At 38.4% G+C, this 17,545-nt stretch overlaps 1 protein-coding gene across 4 annotated transcripts; it reads right to left on the bottom strand.

Moving 5' to 3' along the window:
• Nucleotides 1-2,552: 2,552 nt before the first annotated feature.
• rnf11b (ring finger protein 11b) lies at nt 2,553-16,264 on the bottom strand. 4 transcript variants are annotated; one of them, XR_007039812.1, is made up of 5 exons: nt 15,754-16,264; nt 6,396-6,565; nt 4,713-4,918; nt 4,457-4,537; nt 2,553-4,276 (listed from the first exon to the last, which is right to left on the bottom strand). XR_007039812.1 is itself a non-coding variant. In XM_047375830.1 (4 exons), the coding sequence occupies exons 1-3, from the start codon at nt 15,874-15,876 to the stop codon at nt 4,747-4,749; spliced, it is 465 nt and encodes a 154-aa protein (XP_047231786.1). In that variant the 5' UTR covers nt 15,877-16,264; the 3' UTR covers nt 2,553-4,537; nt 4,713-4,746. The 4 variants fall into 4 exon arrangements, 2 of the variants coding, with proteins under 2 accessions (XP_047231786.1, XP_047231784.1); XR_007039811.1 differs by having other exon boundaries at nt 4,457-4,918; nt 15,754-16,263; XM_047375830.1 differs by having other exon boundaries at nt 2,553-4,537.
• Between the last annotated feature and the right edge of the window lie 1,281 nt (nt 16,265-17,545).

Here is a 17,545-nt window from a genome sequence, read left to right as displayed (position 1 = left end):
GCTTTGGCTGCTGGAGAAAATAACGACCACATTCCCTCACTCTACATTCTCATACTACTCTCCAGTTTTGCGTTATTTGCTGTTATTTCAACTTTTAACTTTATGTTCTCTCTCAATTTTTTTCTCTTCCTAGAAGGTACATCTGGCCTTGCTCTGTGTTTAGCTGTGGTACCTTCCTTGAGAGGGACATCGGCTGGGATACTGCTGGCAACATTTCAATGCTTTCCTTCTACAGATGACACACTTGGCCCCGTCTTTCAGTGTTTAAACCTGTCTCTCTTAGACATAGCTATTGGCTGAGCTTTTACCATGACAAGCTGTATCTGCTCTCTTTCATACTCTAGCCTTAAAAACTGGCTTAGAGTTCACTTGCTTATCTGTCTTTCTCTCCTAGATGAAGCTACTAAAGGAGCTACTGACATTGTTTTACTTTTCTCTCCCATAGACACTCCGAGCCTGGTTCTGCTGGAGATTTCTTCATGTTAAAAGGGAGTTTTCCTCTCCACTGTCGCTACATGCATGCTCAGTATGAGGGATTGCTGCAAAGTCAATGCAATACACTGTCCACTGTCGCTACATGCTCATCCAGGAGGAGTGAATGCTGCAAGTCACTGACTCGATGCAATCTGCTCGGTTTCCTTGGATAGAAAAACTTTTGAACCAATTTGAATAATAAACTGAATCTGACTGCTCTGTTTGATAGTTAGGATTAATTGGAATGTATGAACCTGACTTGAAATCTGTATGATTGTGTTGTGAGATTGGCACTATGTAAATAAAACTTAACCAAATTGAATTGAATTGATGGCCTATAAAAAAATTAAATTCCTGGATGTTCCAGTTAGCACATTTGGGCACATAATCCAAAAGTAGAGAGAACATTGTTTCACCATAAACCAGCCAGACGAGTCAGAACAACAAATCCAAGAGCCAATGCCCACTCGCTAAGAACTCAGAAAGACCTGGAGTTAGCAGGAACACTTGTTTCTACAAAAAATAGGTAATACACAGAATTGCAATGAAATCTATGTATGCTCAGTGTACAAGACTCTACTGCAGAAGAACAAAATATTTTTAAAGTGTGCAGCAGAACATTTAGAGAAGCCTTTGAAGTACTGTGGAAATAGTCTGGTCAGATAAAACCAAAACTGAACTCTGCATATCATTGCACACACCATGTTTGGAGAAAAAAATGACACTGCACATCAAACACCATACTGAGAGTGATGTTTGGAGGTGGGAACATCATGATGTGGGCTGCATTTAAGCATTTGGCACTGGCAGACTTCACATAAATTAAGGAAAGATGAGTCAAGAAATGTACCAAGAAGCTCTTGATACAAATGTCAAGGATAAAAGAGAGTAGATTTTTTAGTAAGAAAATTATCTCAAATACACAATGAAACTCTTTAATGGTTTCAGAAAAAAAAAAAAATGAATTATGAACAGAAAAGCCAAGTCAATCACTCCACTTAAATTCAATGGAAACTTATGGAAAGAACTGAAGATCGGAGCACAAAGAAGTCTTGAAGTTGTCAGTAATAACTATATTTTAGTCATAATGTTGAATGCTTGCTCCCCGTGTGATTCTACCATTTAACAGAATTGAATCTGATTTGATTTCTTTGTATGGGTGGATTCCTTGGGTTTTCACTGACGTGTGAAATTTACTCTTAATAGACTCACTAGAAATATATTTACTCACAATTTGGTATAAAATGGAACAAGGTGACTGTCAAGATTTTTTGTTGGATACTATCCCCTTTATAAACCAAGACATATGGTCAAAAGGACAAAATAAATAATGAATGAGTTAAGAATACTCTATTCACCTGGGCAAAGATCAAGAAGACACTAAACCTCCCCAGTTCTGTATGTAGAGTGATACAAATGAATCATAATAAGTTCCCTCTTGCACCAGAACTACACAACTGGGTTGGAAAAGGCCTAATAAGGCTGGTTTAAATGTTTAAGTACGGAAGTCTAATGTTTTCCCAGCAGCTCCAACAAAATATAATCTCCCTACCCATGCCTTAGGCAAATATTTACAACTGAGGCACTATGTACATAGGCATAAGGACAGGAACACTTGACAAAAATCACCTAATATGGAGCAATTTTTCCTCTCAGTAATAAAAGGGACTATAAGTATTAGATACTATATGTAATATGATTTTTGTGCTGGCTAAGATACCGTTACACTCTACATGTACTATGGACGATTAAAGGCTTACAAGTAGCACTGTATATATGGCTGTTCTGTTCGTAGTATTTACAATACTTGGACTGTATGTACCGTGCAGTTGATTTTGAATAAAAAAGTTAAATAAATATACTGAGAAGAATGTTGACACGTTCAGTACTTGCTTTCCACGCTGTAATTATGCAGTCCATATAAGTTCCTTTCAGACTTTTATAAAGTTGCTAGAATTGCCCTATAAATCCATATCAATAAGACCCTTGTGAATCAAATATCACCACGATATAAGATAAACTAAAAGTTGGTGAATTTTACTGCCGAAACTGAAATTCAGGAAACACGTTAAACTCACTTGTGTTCTGTTGCTTTTTTTTAATTTTTATTTGCTTTTAATACAGAGCATATGCATATTTAATCTTACAGGAAAAGTTATTACAAGCATTCACAAACCCACATACATACTCCATTTACATGTGAGAACACCTTGCTGCTTTGTTCTTTAGAAATTAAAAAGGAAATCCTTAAACAAAACGCTCTCATATTCATGTGAGTTTGGTCAAATTTAATAAATAGATCACTAAAATAATGAGTCAGATTCCAACAATACTCTGTCTTGTGATTAAGCAACATCTTGTGCACCCTGGAGTATTAACATGAAACAAAGGAAATGTTCCAACATCTGTGCACTCTAGTTTTAGTGACACGTACTATTGTTTCGGGAGCTGTGGTAGACACTCAAATTATAATCTGTTTTATCAGAAATATCCCAGGCTTAATTAGATCTAAACTCTTGACACAAAGTAGCTGCTTTGTCAAATCAGCAAGCATCTGCCATACTTGACTATTTTCCCACTAAGGATGAAAAGCAACAGCGTTCAACAGTCTTTCTCACATGTGTAAAGTATAAGGCCATGAAGCTCCACCTGGATGAAGGAAGACAATACATACAACAAAGATATTACATACTGTGCAAAAACAAAAATTAAAGTACAGACTGCTGACCAGCTAGCCATCTATAAAGTCTTTCCAGAAATACTCAGGGTGGAGGCCTTAAGATCCGTAACACACTTTTGCACACGCTTACTTATTTTAAGGACAGCCTACTTGTTTTCTTTTTTTTAAAACATGAGTCATGTAAGCAATGCAAAAGGAATTTAAATGACTCCCAGACTCAATATCTTAAACCCACAAACGGCAGATATAGCTGAGCCATTAAATGTTTTGTGCCATTTCAGTAAACTGGGTGAGGTGGAGAATGGGAATGTAAAAATGTAACAGATCACTCAAACTGAGGCTTACCAGTACCAAGAAAGGACTATTATCACAGAAATCTATTTAACTGCATAATTTATGATTAAATTTAGGACAATTGGCCCTATATGCAATCTATTGTGCATATAGGGCCAACAGTTCAATTTTGTATCATTGTTTTGGTGAAGGCTTAAAAGTTTTCACTTTTATTTTTTTGGTTATAGATGCACAAACATTATTTTAGTGTGGTCTCCTGCACAACTCCTATCGGGATGTGCATAAAGCAGATATTATAGGTCACATTGTAGTAATGCTGATTCTTTTGTCCTAAGTGCAAAAAACAAAAAGCTGTTGAATTGTGCTTTCGCTAATAATCTGAGGGAGGAATCAAAACCTTAAAAAGGGACAGTTTTACCAGCATACATACATCTCATGTCCTTTTGTTATGTCCACGTTCTTGGTGAACACTGATGCAACAGAGCCCTTTAGTTTAAACAAAAACATTTCACAAAACCACAGGACAATCCCTCAAGCTATTAACCAATCGTATTTGACAGAAAAGATTTGTACAGACAAACACAACTGAGCCTGTGTGCTGCTGAAGACAAGTGCAGACTTGTGGTACCTCAGCAATAAACATTAGTAGTCTCAAGCTGGTTGTCCATCTCAAGTTATCCCACCTGCAAGCCTCTTTACATCAGAGACAGTTTCTCAGTTAATGCGACTCAGCAGTATTCAGATCCGCTGGAGGTCGTCTCCTTTCACTTTTCTTTCGGTTATGAGCTCCATCTGTTACCAGCAATCCAGGAAACATGATATGCAGCCCTGTGATAGGGGTCAGACGTCTATTTTCACTTCTGGTGAGCACATTTCATAGGCTAGAAGTAAATGAACTGTGCACGTGAGTGTGTGCACATTCCATATTTAAATAGTCTTCTTAATCATGACTTTTACTCAACCATGTTCTGGCACACTTGATGTTTAGTGCTTGTCTCTGATTCCTACCTTCGCACCAGCTCCTGCTTGTCTGCACTAGTCTCTATTCCTTCAGTCCTTTCTCAGACACAGTCCTGTCCAGCAGGATAATTGAGGAAATGTTGCACACACAGTCATTCATATACCTTCACATTTAGGTACATATATCTGCACAGAAACAGAACTGATCCGACATTTTTTCTTCTCATATCATGACCTAAATTTTATAATTTTACTAATCCAGGATATAAGTTAGCAGTGAGGAGGTTTAGGGTATTTTATGTACGTGTAGAATTTGCTGATCCAGCACTGTCTAGGAGTCAGTTGGTCTCGTAGGAGGAGAGCAGTGCTGCGTCCACAGGCTCCATGCAGGAGGGGCAGGTAAAGGATCTCATCAGCCAGTCATCTATACAATCCATGTGGTAGATGTGCATGCAGGGCAGGAACCGGATGGGGTCCCCATAAACAAAGTCCATCATGCAGATGACACACCTGTAGAGGTAAACACAGAATCTTGGTAACAGCCAGTATGGTTCCTTAACCGAGTTGTTATTATTAACCTTACCATTATACCTACTAAATGATCAATGAAACAACTTTCATTTTCCTATCCTAACCAACATTCAGAGCAGTTTATAGTCGCTCCACCTCCTTTAACGCTTATAGATGGTGTACGGCAGTATTTGAATGAACGTTTTTCTCTTCATAAAATTAGGAATATTATGGAGAAACCTAAGCATCCTCTTTAAGAGACTGTCGTACAACAACAGTGTCTTCAGTGAGAGGCTTCTCCAGATCTGCTGTTAGACAGACCACTACAGGAGATCCTTCCTGCCCACAGCCATCAGCATCTACAACGTTTTGAAGAAATCTGCATAATATGAGCTACAACAACATTTAATTTCCATTTGGGATTAATAAAGAATTTTTTTATTTAAATCAATGACTGCTTCATGAAAAATATGTAGCTTTCTTTGAACTTTTTCACATTTTGCCACATTTCAACCACAAATCAGAGTGCATTTCCTTGGGATGTTTTGTGATAGAACAACATAAAGCAGTGTGTAAAATGGGAGTAGAAGGAGAATGATAGATGGTTTTCAAAAAGAAAAATTCAAAAATAGATGGAGGGCATCTGAAACGGCAGTTTTCAAGTCTCTTCACAAATGTTTAATTGGATTTAGATCTGGACTTTGACTGGGTCATTAAACCACATTAATATCCATTCTACTGTAGCTCTGGCTGCGTTTAGGGTCCTTGTCCTGTAGGGAGATGAACCTCCACTTCAGTCTCAAATCTTCTGCAGCCTCTAACTGATTTTCTACCAGAATTGTCCAGCATTTTGCTCCATATACCTTCCTATCAACTCTCACCAACATGGGGATGATTTGTACAGTTAAGGGGAAATCAATGCCGATCATCTTGTCAGAAAACGCCTCTAATACACATTAGATGTGTCATGCTAAAGTGTGCCAAGACAGACCAGATTACTTGACACTAGTTGTGGATAGTTTTATCAGAAGCATCAACGCCTCTATTTAGAACAAATTCAAAAAGAACCTTCTGGAAGCCATGCGTCAGCCACAGACCAGATTGAAAATAGTGCCTTATTCTTTGACGCACGTCTTAGCCCGCAGATGTGTGTTCTGTCCTTACATTTTTAGTCTTTTACATTTACCGAATCTCCTGCATGGTTGGTGGCAAACTAATGTTCTCTAACAAACCTCTGAGGTCTTCACAGAACAGCTGTATTTACACTGAGATTAGATTACGTTCATGTGGATTATATGTACTAATTAGCGGACTTCAACACATTGAAGTTTGTGGTTGTCACATGACAAAACATAAAATAAGTCTGAATACTTTTGGCTGGAATATTGCAAACTGACAGCTAAAGAACCTCTTTAACTGAAACCATATATGGAAAGTTGTTTCATACTGCCCTGATCAACAACAGGTCCATACTCACTCTCTGATCTTCTTCTCAGAGCCATCGCGGCCTGGGTCGTACACGCCCTTTGGGAGGTGCTGGATGAGTCCGATGCGCTGAGCGATGCGGACCTGCTCTTCTTCAGTCAGCTGAGTGGCCAGTCGGGCTTGGCTGGGCGTCGGGTGGTAAACAGGCACGTGGATCTGCTCCTGCAGATAGAGAGTCTCATGAAAATATATCCTATAATTATCCAACATGGAAACAACAGTCAACAGTTAACTTAATTACTGGACCATACTGACACTCGTCCCAATTAAAACTGTTTTTTCTTTGGAGGTTAGAGTAACCCGACTATGAGTTTGGTTCATTGAGATCTGGTCAAATTATGAACGCCACAACAAACTGCAAAGAAATAAAAATAACAGAAGCAAAGGTCATTAGTGAGCTAAAATATAAAGATCATGTACAATTAGACATTAATACACTACAATACCAAGGTCAGGGTAATATCTCTACAAATCAAATATGTTTAAAAAGGCACTGATGTGTGAAATCCCCCAGCATACTTGGTGAACTTACAAACCAATGAAACTACTCAGTTGCTGAACTTTCATAACCCAACTCACAGCCTTTGTTGTACATACGTGTGTTACAGTCTCACAATGACTTGTGAGAAACCATGTGGGAAAATATGTAAGGCTGCAGGTGGAACTCGGTCAGTAGGTGGTAGTGTTTCCCCTGAGCTTGTTTAAACAAGCAGCAGCCACTTTGACCTCATTTGGCTGTCAAACTGCAACAGAATAAAATAGGTACAATCCCATTTAATTGTTTTACATTCCTGAATAACATAATTAAGACCATTACACTCTGATGGGATCACCACAGAGCTCTTCTCCATGTTTTGTCAGGTTAACACCACAAACTGATTTTATTTACATTTTTTGATAGGTCAACACAAAGTGGTACATAACTAAAATGGAAGACAAATTATAGTTTTCATAATTGTTTAACAGAAAGTTTTGTCACCAGATTTTCCCACCTGAGACATTAAAATCTGCAGTTCCTCTTGAGTTACCAGACTCTTCCCTGTTTCTCTCATGGAGGCTCTTCTGTTAGCCTAGATGGCCATTGTTCTGGTGGGCTTGCAGTTGTACCATACATGATAGACTGAACAGTGACCTGTGTGATATCCAAAGCTTGACATATTGCTTTAGAACCCAACTCTGCTGTGTTTCTTGGTCTTCATGATGCTTTTTGTTCACCAATGCCCTCTAGTAAGTAAGTAAGTAGATAAAAAAAACAAAATAACTTTGTTTGTATAGCATCTTCCAGGACATAAATCCCAAAGTGATGTAAAGAAGAAAACTAAAACATCAGACATCAGTACACTGATATAGTTAATTAAAATCAATTGTAAAAAAATATATTTTTTAGTTGCTTTTAAAAAAGCTTTAAAAAAATAAAAAAAAAGAGTTCCCTGACATCCAACAAAAGGGGAGAGAGTTCCAGAGTCCCTGGACTAGTGCTGAGAAGGCCTCGTCACCTTTAGCTTCAGCCTTGTACCTGGCACAACCAGCAGGTCTTGGTCACATGACCTTAGGCACCCGCTAAGGACATACAAGGTTCTGAGATACCGGTATGAATGTACTGTGGAGTGGATGGGGAGCCAGTGGGACCTGAGAAAACTTGACGATTTAAAGAACCTCTGAGGCCTTCATAGAACTGCTGGATTTATACAGAGTTCAAATTACACACAGATAGACTCCATTTAGGTGACCTTTGGAGGGAATTAGTGACACTGAATTTTATTTAGGAGTATCAAAGAAAAAGTGCTGAACAAAAACAGAAGCCACACTTTTCAGAAAAAAACATGCATAATTTTCCTTCCGCTTTACAAACATGTATTAACTAGCATTGGTCACACACAAAATACATCGATATATGTGGTTGTAACATGAAAAGTCTCAAAGGGTATGAATACTCTTGCAAGGCACCGTTGATCTCGACATTCAAGAAATTACATTACTCAGAAATTATTCTTCAGTTTTTTGTTCTACTTAAGTCAGATGTCAGACCTTTTTTTTTTTATTTAAAAAGGTGCAGATCATATCATCGACATCTTTAAACATTCCTGCTTTCAAAACTTGTTTACATTCACTAAACTTCATCACTTTTTGGTCTGGCCAAGTTCCCTCACCCCTTACTCCCTCTGTCCTCCCTCACACCCTTGCGGTGTCCACCTCACTTCCGTCTCTTCATACAATTGAGTCATCTCGCACTTTTCTTCTTTTACAGGTTTCAAAACCTACACATAATGCCGGTGAAAGGGTCCAAAAGTGGATTAAAGATATGATTGTAGATATTCTGAGGAAATGTTGCACATTTAGTCTGTAAAATGTCTTTGAGGTGAATAGTTTGTGACACAGATGTATAAACATGCCAGCTATTAGTCGGGCTTTTAGCAGCAGAGCATTTTTAACCTACAAGTCAGCAGTTTTTTTTTTTTTTTTTAAATTGACTCAGCTTGTCTGCTGCTGTCCTTGCTTCTTTAGTTTCCATAGAAGAAAAATGGCTGACAGTATGGCCAGAACAGAGGCTAGTAACAGGGCCTCATAGGGGGCCGCGGCTGTGTTGGGGTCCTCAACTGTGCGATGGTCAGCATTTTAATTGTCACATGTTGGCTGGGCTCTAACAGCTAATTAAATGACCTCAGGGTAAACAGAAGGAGAAGAGTCAGAAAGGCAGTAAGGTGTGATGGTGGTGAAAGGGAGACACGAGGGGGAAGGATGGAGCTGAGGAGCGGGTTTTGGTCTCCTCTGCCAAACATGATGTAGGCTGCAGAGTCAAGCACACATCATCAGAAACTGTCAAACAGACAATATTCTGTATTATTTCTTTGTTACATGTCTGCTTAAGACTGAGGTGAGTTCTACTTTTTAAAAAAAATAGCTGAAAATCACAAAAAGTAAAAAGTTCTACCTATAAATGAACCAGACTCATTTGTGGCATCTGGACTGGTTTTGACAACTTTTTGCTGTGCCAACATGATACAAACACACAGGTTCAGATTAAAACATTAAATGTCTAATGCAGGGGGAAAAAAAGAAGCAAAAAAGACATCTCAAGGAATTTATGGATACATGCTAAAACAATAAAATATAATCCAGAAGTGTTTTTGGAATCTCATTTGCTGAACCTCTATATTTCATGCAACCTATTAAACAACAGTGAGCCCTTAAAGGGATGAAACAACTGAAACATGAAGTGTTTGCAACCTCTGACATCTACGATCTCTGTTTGGCAACTGCAGCCTGGATGTTTGAACAAAACCTGCAGACACCTGCGCACAATACAAGGAAAGCGTTCAAACGGGAATCTAAGACAACGGATGATAGCGTCATAGGAAATACTTGTCAATGTGATAACAGGACAGACAATGCCAGTACAATATGTGGGTATGACATCACATAATCTAATCAGGAAGCTGGGTCAAAGACGCTCACTCCGAATACAAGCTGTGGTACTAAATAATACAAAACTGCTTCACTTAGACAAGACAGGAAGTTATTTAATAGGAAAGGTACATGGGGTAAATCTGGAGGAAGATTTTATTTTGCAATACAGCCTTCCATAAAGTTAAAAATGGCAGAGTATCACAAGTTAATATATATAAACAAAAGGCTACAAATGTCTGCATGAGTGTCTGTACCACAAACAGGCGCTGAAACTGTCAGATAAAGGAAGATAATGGATAGAATATGGGAGAACAAAATAATGCAACACTGGCCCAAACAGTAAGTTGTCTGGAACATCAATCCTGAATGATGACACAGAAAAAAAGTCACTGATTTGTAGCACAATGACTTGTTAATTAGTAACGCCCCTTGCCAACCATCAAGTGTTTTTCTAACCTTATTTGGGCAATACCAACATATCAGCAGAGGTGGTGGGGAAAGAAGAGCCTCTTTTACACAAATCAGAGCAATTAAAAAAATAAATAAATCCAATCTGTCGCTTCTATGTGGAGATTAGATACTGAATATATCTGACATATGGTCATATATGATATAAGCCAGCATTCTGGTATCAGAGTCAGTGGGTCTTTTTGCAAACCCTAAATGTTTCTGTCGCAAACCTCTACCTGTAATGAGCCTGTGCAAAAATAGGAGCTAAAACAACAAAGGCTTGATATCTGGAACACAAGCAGAAGATCACTTAGGGTGTAAGCATGTTATTTGAAGGAGCTTTACATAGAAGTCAGTTATGAAAATACCAGATAACATAAAAACACACCGACTGTATGACTAATAATGCAGTCCTGATTTTATCATGACGGCAAAATGACATGTACTCAGGCGTTATGTGTTTTTTCCTCATTATGATTATAACTTCCTCTTTGTCCATTAGCCTTTACATGATTTGGGTATCCGAGTAAGACGCTTTTACTTTGCCACTTTTTAGTCTCATCTGACCTGAGCTCCTCCTTTCACATTTGCTCTGTCCCCTACATACTTTTTGGTATTTTCCTTGCCATTCCACAACAAAGGCCAGTGGAGTGCAGTACTAATACTTCTATCAACAGAAACAGGTTCTCCCACCTGCGTTGTGGATCTCTGCAGCTCCTCCAGGGCTACTATAGGTTTCTTGGCTGCATCTGTGCATAATTCTGTCCTTGTTTGCATGTCAGTTTAGGTGGCAGCCGTGTCTCGGTATGCTAACAGATGGGGCCGTACATATTTTATTTTCGTATGATGGATAAAACAGTTTATGATGAGATGTTTAAAGCTTGGGATAGGAAAAGGCCAGGGGGTGTGAATATTTTTGAAGAGCATTCCAAATACTGTTGCCATGGGGAACAGTTGTTTCCTTGAGCCACTCTCTTTTGTAGTTTTTAATGTTCTCTAAAAATGTCTGCAGAGGAACAGACTGTCTTGGGGGGGGGGGGGGGGGGAATTGGCTGTTACACCTCTCATTATTCATCATAACACCAGACGTCTTGCTTGCCTCAAAAGAGGCAATGGGAGGGTATGTTTTTTGCAACTTTCCCGAGCAACTTCCGAGTACTTCATCAGTTTGAATCCAGCTTCCACCATCAGACCACTCGCTCTCATACTGTATCTCCAGTTCAACTTGGACAGCCAATTAGGAACAAACTATAAAGCAGATTTTTTTTTTCCTGGTCAAGCTCACTAAAGGAAACTTTGAACAGCAAGCCATCTCATTTTTAGACGAGTACACCTGTTTGACAGAAAACTCCAAAATTATGATTTTCTGCAGTTAAGGAGGATCTCTTGTTTTGATAAAGCCTGATACGTGTTTACACAGCGGTTCCTTATCTCCAGCAGCCCAGTCCAACACAGTTGAGTCAGCCTCTGTCCGTCCGGCCCGCTGCGGTGCAAATCTAAATCACAACGTTCGACATGCAACAGACTCAATGCACTGCTAATGTCTATACAAACATATGGGCAAAGGATAAGAGCTTCAGCTATTGGCAAGAACACGATCTAAACTCTCCTGACCCTCAACTGATATGAAACCACCAGGGACAAACACTCATGCATTTTAGGAGCACTGTAATGGGACACCAGTAGTTGGCTCAGACAACTTCCCCATTCAGCCATTATCAATCATCTAACCATGTGCATCCAAATCCAAGGTTTGTGCATCATAACTGCAAAAATAGGCTTTTTCAGCTTACTGTATACCTTTAAGTGTGCAGAATGCAACACAAGCAGCACTACAGTACAACTTTTCTTATAATGTAGGACTAGTTTAGACCAGCAATGAAGACTACAAAAAAGTTTCATAGGTAAACGGTAAGAAATTCCCTAAAAACTAAAATCACGTTTTATAACTGTGGAAAACCTGAGAAAGGTTAAAACATGATAACTCAGTTCTTGTATTGAAAGTTTAACCTGAAGTGTTCGTTTTTCTGAGAACAAACCAGGAGTGTGGCACCATAGGTTTGGTGCAGCATCTGAAATTTGCCCATACAGTTCTTTTCAAAACAATAACGACTAACGACAAACGTAGTGAAAGCATCCTATTGATGGTGGAGCACTTGATTCAAATTTAAATGATATATTTTCACCTTCTTCCTCCTGTTATTTCTAGTCTGGTTTACAGTTTTAATTCTGTGACTGGCTGGTTGCACAAACAACACGTCATGACTACATCACTCCCTCCACCCGCGGGGGAGTGGTGGCATCATCTGACAGAGCTGCTGTCTTTAGCTCATAACAGTCTGCCGTTACCACTAATTACAAGGGGTAACGGCACACTGTTAATGAGACTTGAGTCCCAGACAAGCCTAAGTAGCATCTAAAGTCACTGTTTTTTCAAATAAGTATGAATCGGGTTGGACTCTAAAACCTGGGTCGTCGTCTCTGGATTAAACGTCACTTTCAGTTTATGTTTGTCCACATGTTGGATGCACTTTTGTTGTTGGGTTTATTTCTGTTGCCAGTCTACACACTGCTCCAGCACACCAGCAATGCTTCTGACATACAATACAGTCAACTACAGTTTCTTCTAACAAGTAAACCAGGACATTTGGTCAGTTAAGGATTTATTTTCTATTCTATTACCTAACATTTAAGCTCTAAAGAATGGCCCAAGTAAAGAAATGTCATTAAAAGTTGTTACATTTAAAATAATCTATACGGTTGACTATTATAACTTTTTTTTTGTAAAGCTATTTAAAAAGGGTTAAAAAAAGTTTTATTTTCCAAACCACTGAGTTTATGAAGAACAACTTTGAGTATTTAGCAGTTATTCGGTATTACTGTAGGTTTTCAACTGTGCAATCACGGTTGAACGCAGAAATAAGTTTAATGCTTTAAAAGCATGGCAAATCCCATCTATGCTGACTTGATAATAAAAAAACGTGACCATAGTTACGGTCTAAATGTTCTTTCCTCTTGATAAAACTATTCAAATATGTGAAAATAAATACTCCAGAATTCAATTTAAATATGGTTTATTTGAGCAGCGAAGACAACAGGAGAGGATAAATAAAAAACATATGACAGGCCATGGCATAATCCATAAGCTAATGCAAATGACATCATGATCTATGTATTTTGTACTTGTGAAACAAAATTATGATTAATGAACAAGAACTAGTTCAGGTTGGAGATGTGAACTTTGGTGAAAATATTTAGTTTATTTTAACAAGGCTGAGCTCAGTTAAGAACTAGTTATCATTATAACACTGTTGAGGATAACCTAAGCCACTCTAACTATAAGGTTTATCAAAAAGGAAAGCTTAGCTCTCAGAGGCCAGATTGTTTTAAAGCACAAATCCAGATAAGCATACAAAAAAAACTGGCAGCTAAACGTCTCAGAAAGCTATATAGTCCCTGTCTTTGGGACATGGAAGATGTATGGAACCACCAGGACCCTTCCTAGAGCAGGCCAAACTAAGTATTCAGGGAAAAAAGGTCTGGGTCAAAAAGATTGATCAGTGGTCCAACAATTCCTCAGGCAGAGCTCCACTGTTTCCTGTATTTGGTAGGAAATGTCTGGTGGTAGACAGCTCATTTTCATATAAATCAATTTAATTTATTTTTTACTTTTTTATTTGTTCTTTATGTTCAATTTGGTTTCAGCAATTTCTTCTCTGTTTTACTGTCAATGATTATAGTCAGCAGCAGCCGTTTCAAATGGTCTTATTAAATAAACTTCACCTGACATGAGTTCTTGTTGTCCTGGTGTTGTGTTTAGTCTCAAATGCTTCAAAAACACTTATCTTAAACACACTGATGAGGCCTGGCTTGACCTAGTAACACGCAGGTTCTCAGCCAGCACCTCAAATATCACATACAGCTACATCCTGACCTGAAGAAAGACAATAGCATGATTAACAAGCATCATGTTTACAGTAACAACATCCCCTAAATGTGTACAGATGACCTAACTCAGGAAATGAGGTCACCAGGCAAACAAAGCTGTTGCCTGGAGGTTATCATTTAAATGAAGAGTCGAGCATCTTCAGTCTGGCTCCCCAATGTGGCATTGGCAACTTCTGCTAATTGGCTATCGACAAAATATCTCCTGGATGTTATATAAACACGATGCTCTTCCCCAGCACTCCTCTACCAGCTGTGTGCTGATAGGACTATGTGGCCGATTGATAAAACTTTCACCTCTCTTCTCAAGGACAATGGCGCTTCGATTAGTGTTGACAGTCTAATTCTTGCAAACACACTCAGACTTACATTCGCACCAAGATTCCACCGTAGCCTTGCTGAATCTTTACTTATGTATGTGTTGCTTACCCCTGCTGAGGTTTTTTGTACTATTTCAGACTCTATTCTGCTAAGAATAGCATCTGAAATATGATTTTTTTCCCTCCTATCTTACTTTACCTAAATGTGTGATTTCATTACTTTTCATAGATTTTTAGATTTCTCAGAAGGATTACCAGCAAAAGCCAATTATTATTAGTATTTCATTATTTTTTCATTGATTTTTAGTTTTATCAGAAGGATTACCAGTGAAAACCAAATACTATTAGTAATTTGGACTTTAGTTGCTCTTACACCAATGGCCCAGCTTTCTTAATTAGACTACAATGGACTGTTATTACTTAACTTCAGTACCAGTAAAAGCAATATATTATTAGCACCTGAAAATGTGGATTAAAGCTGTTTTGTACCAGTGACTCAGCTTTCCTAGTTAGAATTCAGTGAAATGATGAGACTATTAGATTTCTTAGAAGGATTCATAGATTTTTAGATTTCTTAGAAGGATTGTAGTATCATTTGATTTGTTTTTCTGTGTCTGTATCTGTGTTTATTTTCTTTGTGATTGTATTGTAAATTATATGTACAGCGCTTTGAGTGTCTCGTTACTGAAAAGCGCTATATAAATAAACTTACCTACCTACCTTACCTTCAGTTGAGAAAGTTAACCTTTTATAAAACTACAACAATATTACCGGTGGACAACTGTCCATTTTAAGATCATGTTGTGAATTATAACGAATGTGTGTTTAGTGATAAATTCCACATAGTGTTGTTCATTTCATTAAAATATTTTACTTTTGCACATGAATGCAAAGGGAATAATTGCTTCATTAAAATTATGCGCAGATGAAGGACCTTGAGGTATAGGAAAGAGGATTAGTTTCAATGCTGTGAAGGGACAGGGTCAGTGGATTACATTGCTTCCTTAAAGGTGATGTTAGATCAGTAAACAGCTGATACAGCTTCACGTGTTTTAAATGAAGGCAGTCATTAGCTGCTTTACATGCAATTATGACCACAGACAGGTAAGCTGGGAAAAAAAACATCATCATATACATCATCTAAAGTTCAGTGTTTCATAAACGTTTATTAATTTTACTGTGATAAAACAACCAATGGGAACTTTTTGAGGTTTGGTCTAAACTTACCTGATAAGGGGGCGGTGGCTCCTGATCCAGGTCAGCACCGTCTCCAAAGCTGGCCCGGTCCGACTGGGATTCATGGAGCAAAGATATATCATCCGAGGTCGGAGATTTCAAACAGTTTCCCATCTCCTTCCTCTTTAGTCAAACTGGACCCCCAGTCAGTGGATTTCACTTTCACATAGATTAGCAGAAGCGTCTCATTCACAGCTGATAAATATCCTCCCAGACGACGGGAGGGCTGCCTGGTCTAACAACAAAACATCCTTCAGCTAGCCGCACAAAAAGCTAGCCCGCTAACACCAGCTTCGACGCCGGAGGAGGATATTTACATGCAAGATAAACCAAATCTAAAGCTTTGACAGTATGGTATATCTGCTAAACCAACCAAGAGGAGAAACATCCAAAATCCCTCGTTTTAAGGGACAAAGGAAGGGGCATTTTCCCTGCCTGAAAGCTGTCCGTCTGTGAGGGACTTTCCAATTTGAGACGGCAGCTGCTGAATAACGACAAAGGTGGTGATGTAGCAACGCCAAACACCGCCCCTTTTAAAGAATGAACCAATGGGCTACCACTTACGTTAACGACGGTCTTGGCAACAACCAATCGGATTTGTGGTCATAACATTAGGTCGAAAACATAAACATGGAGATTTAATCTCTAAATCAGTCATCTCACCAGTCATTGTAATGGCTGGTCTTAGTTGCTGTTTTCAAAATATGTCATTGAATTCAACTTCACATTTTTAAACGTTTTAAGCGTAACGAGCACGTTTTATCTCGTTGCATAGATAGATTTTTGGTAATCGGGGCTATTTTTTAAAACAGTTGTTGGCATCCTTAAAGACCTGAGATTTAAAATGAAACGTAGTTTAGGCATTTTTTTTATTTATTTTATTCTTTACTTTTTTTACTATCATCAGAATGTCTAAGAATTTCTAATTGATAATTGACAACTTTTCTGTTCTTTTGGGGTATTAATATGATGCAAAAACGGAGGCCATTTCTTTTAGCCACCCAAGTGTTTTTGGCAGGATGTACAGTGAGCACAGAAGTTAAGGAGGTAAAAACAAATCTCCCCAGCTCACTATTAGAGGATTACAACTAGGACTCAAGAGTGGCATCTTGGGGTCACCAAGTATCCATAAATAACATTAGACAACCTGTTGTTGTGAAGTCATAACAGAAAACAAACTCTACCATCACATATGTAAATGCGAGGGGTTTTCTCAATGCTATTGGGATGTTAACTGGAACTGTATTCTTTAGTCAGATGAAACTTTGATGAAGCTTTTCTTGCAGCTAACCTCCCTGGTGGTTTTGGGGTGAAACAGAATAAATGTGTGGAAAAAGCAACCATTCCTACAGCCATGGTTGAAGATCTGTGATGTTGTGGGCCTGTTTCTCTTCCAAATACCCTGTGAACTTTGTAAAAGTGCATGGCAACATGAACTCTTCTCATATTTTAAAATTCAATTTTAAATAAAAATCTGGCAGTCTCTGTCAGAAAACCAAGAAATGGGTTGTTACTGGAGTTTTAACAGGACAAAACTTATGATCAGATCAACCTTCTTCCATGGACATTTCAGTCCCCGAAGTGCTTTCCTGATGGCAATAGAGGGATGTACAAAACATAGACAGCAGGTGTACCACAGCAGTGATACATTTTTCCACACTGTATTAATATACTCAAATGAAAAGGTTGGATATTTCTAAAATTGCATTACTGCAATGCAGTATTAATTAACTTTAAGGCTTTTACACATCTTTAGTGTGTCAAAACATTTATCTGCGTTTGT

Source organism: Girardinichthys multiradiatus, chromosome 9 (genome assembly GCF_021462225.1).
Source record: "Girardinichthys multiradiatus isolate DD_20200921_A chromosome 9, DD_fGirMul_XY1, whole genome shotgun sequence".
In the NCBI taxonomy this organism is placed as follows: domain Eukaryota; kingdom Metazoa; phylum Chordata; class Actinopteri; order Cyprinodontiformes; family Goodeidae; genus Girardinichthys; species Girardinichthys multiradiatus.
The sequence above is the reverse complement of the archived record's forward strand: the minus strand, read 5'-3'. Positions and strand labels throughout refer to the sequence as shown.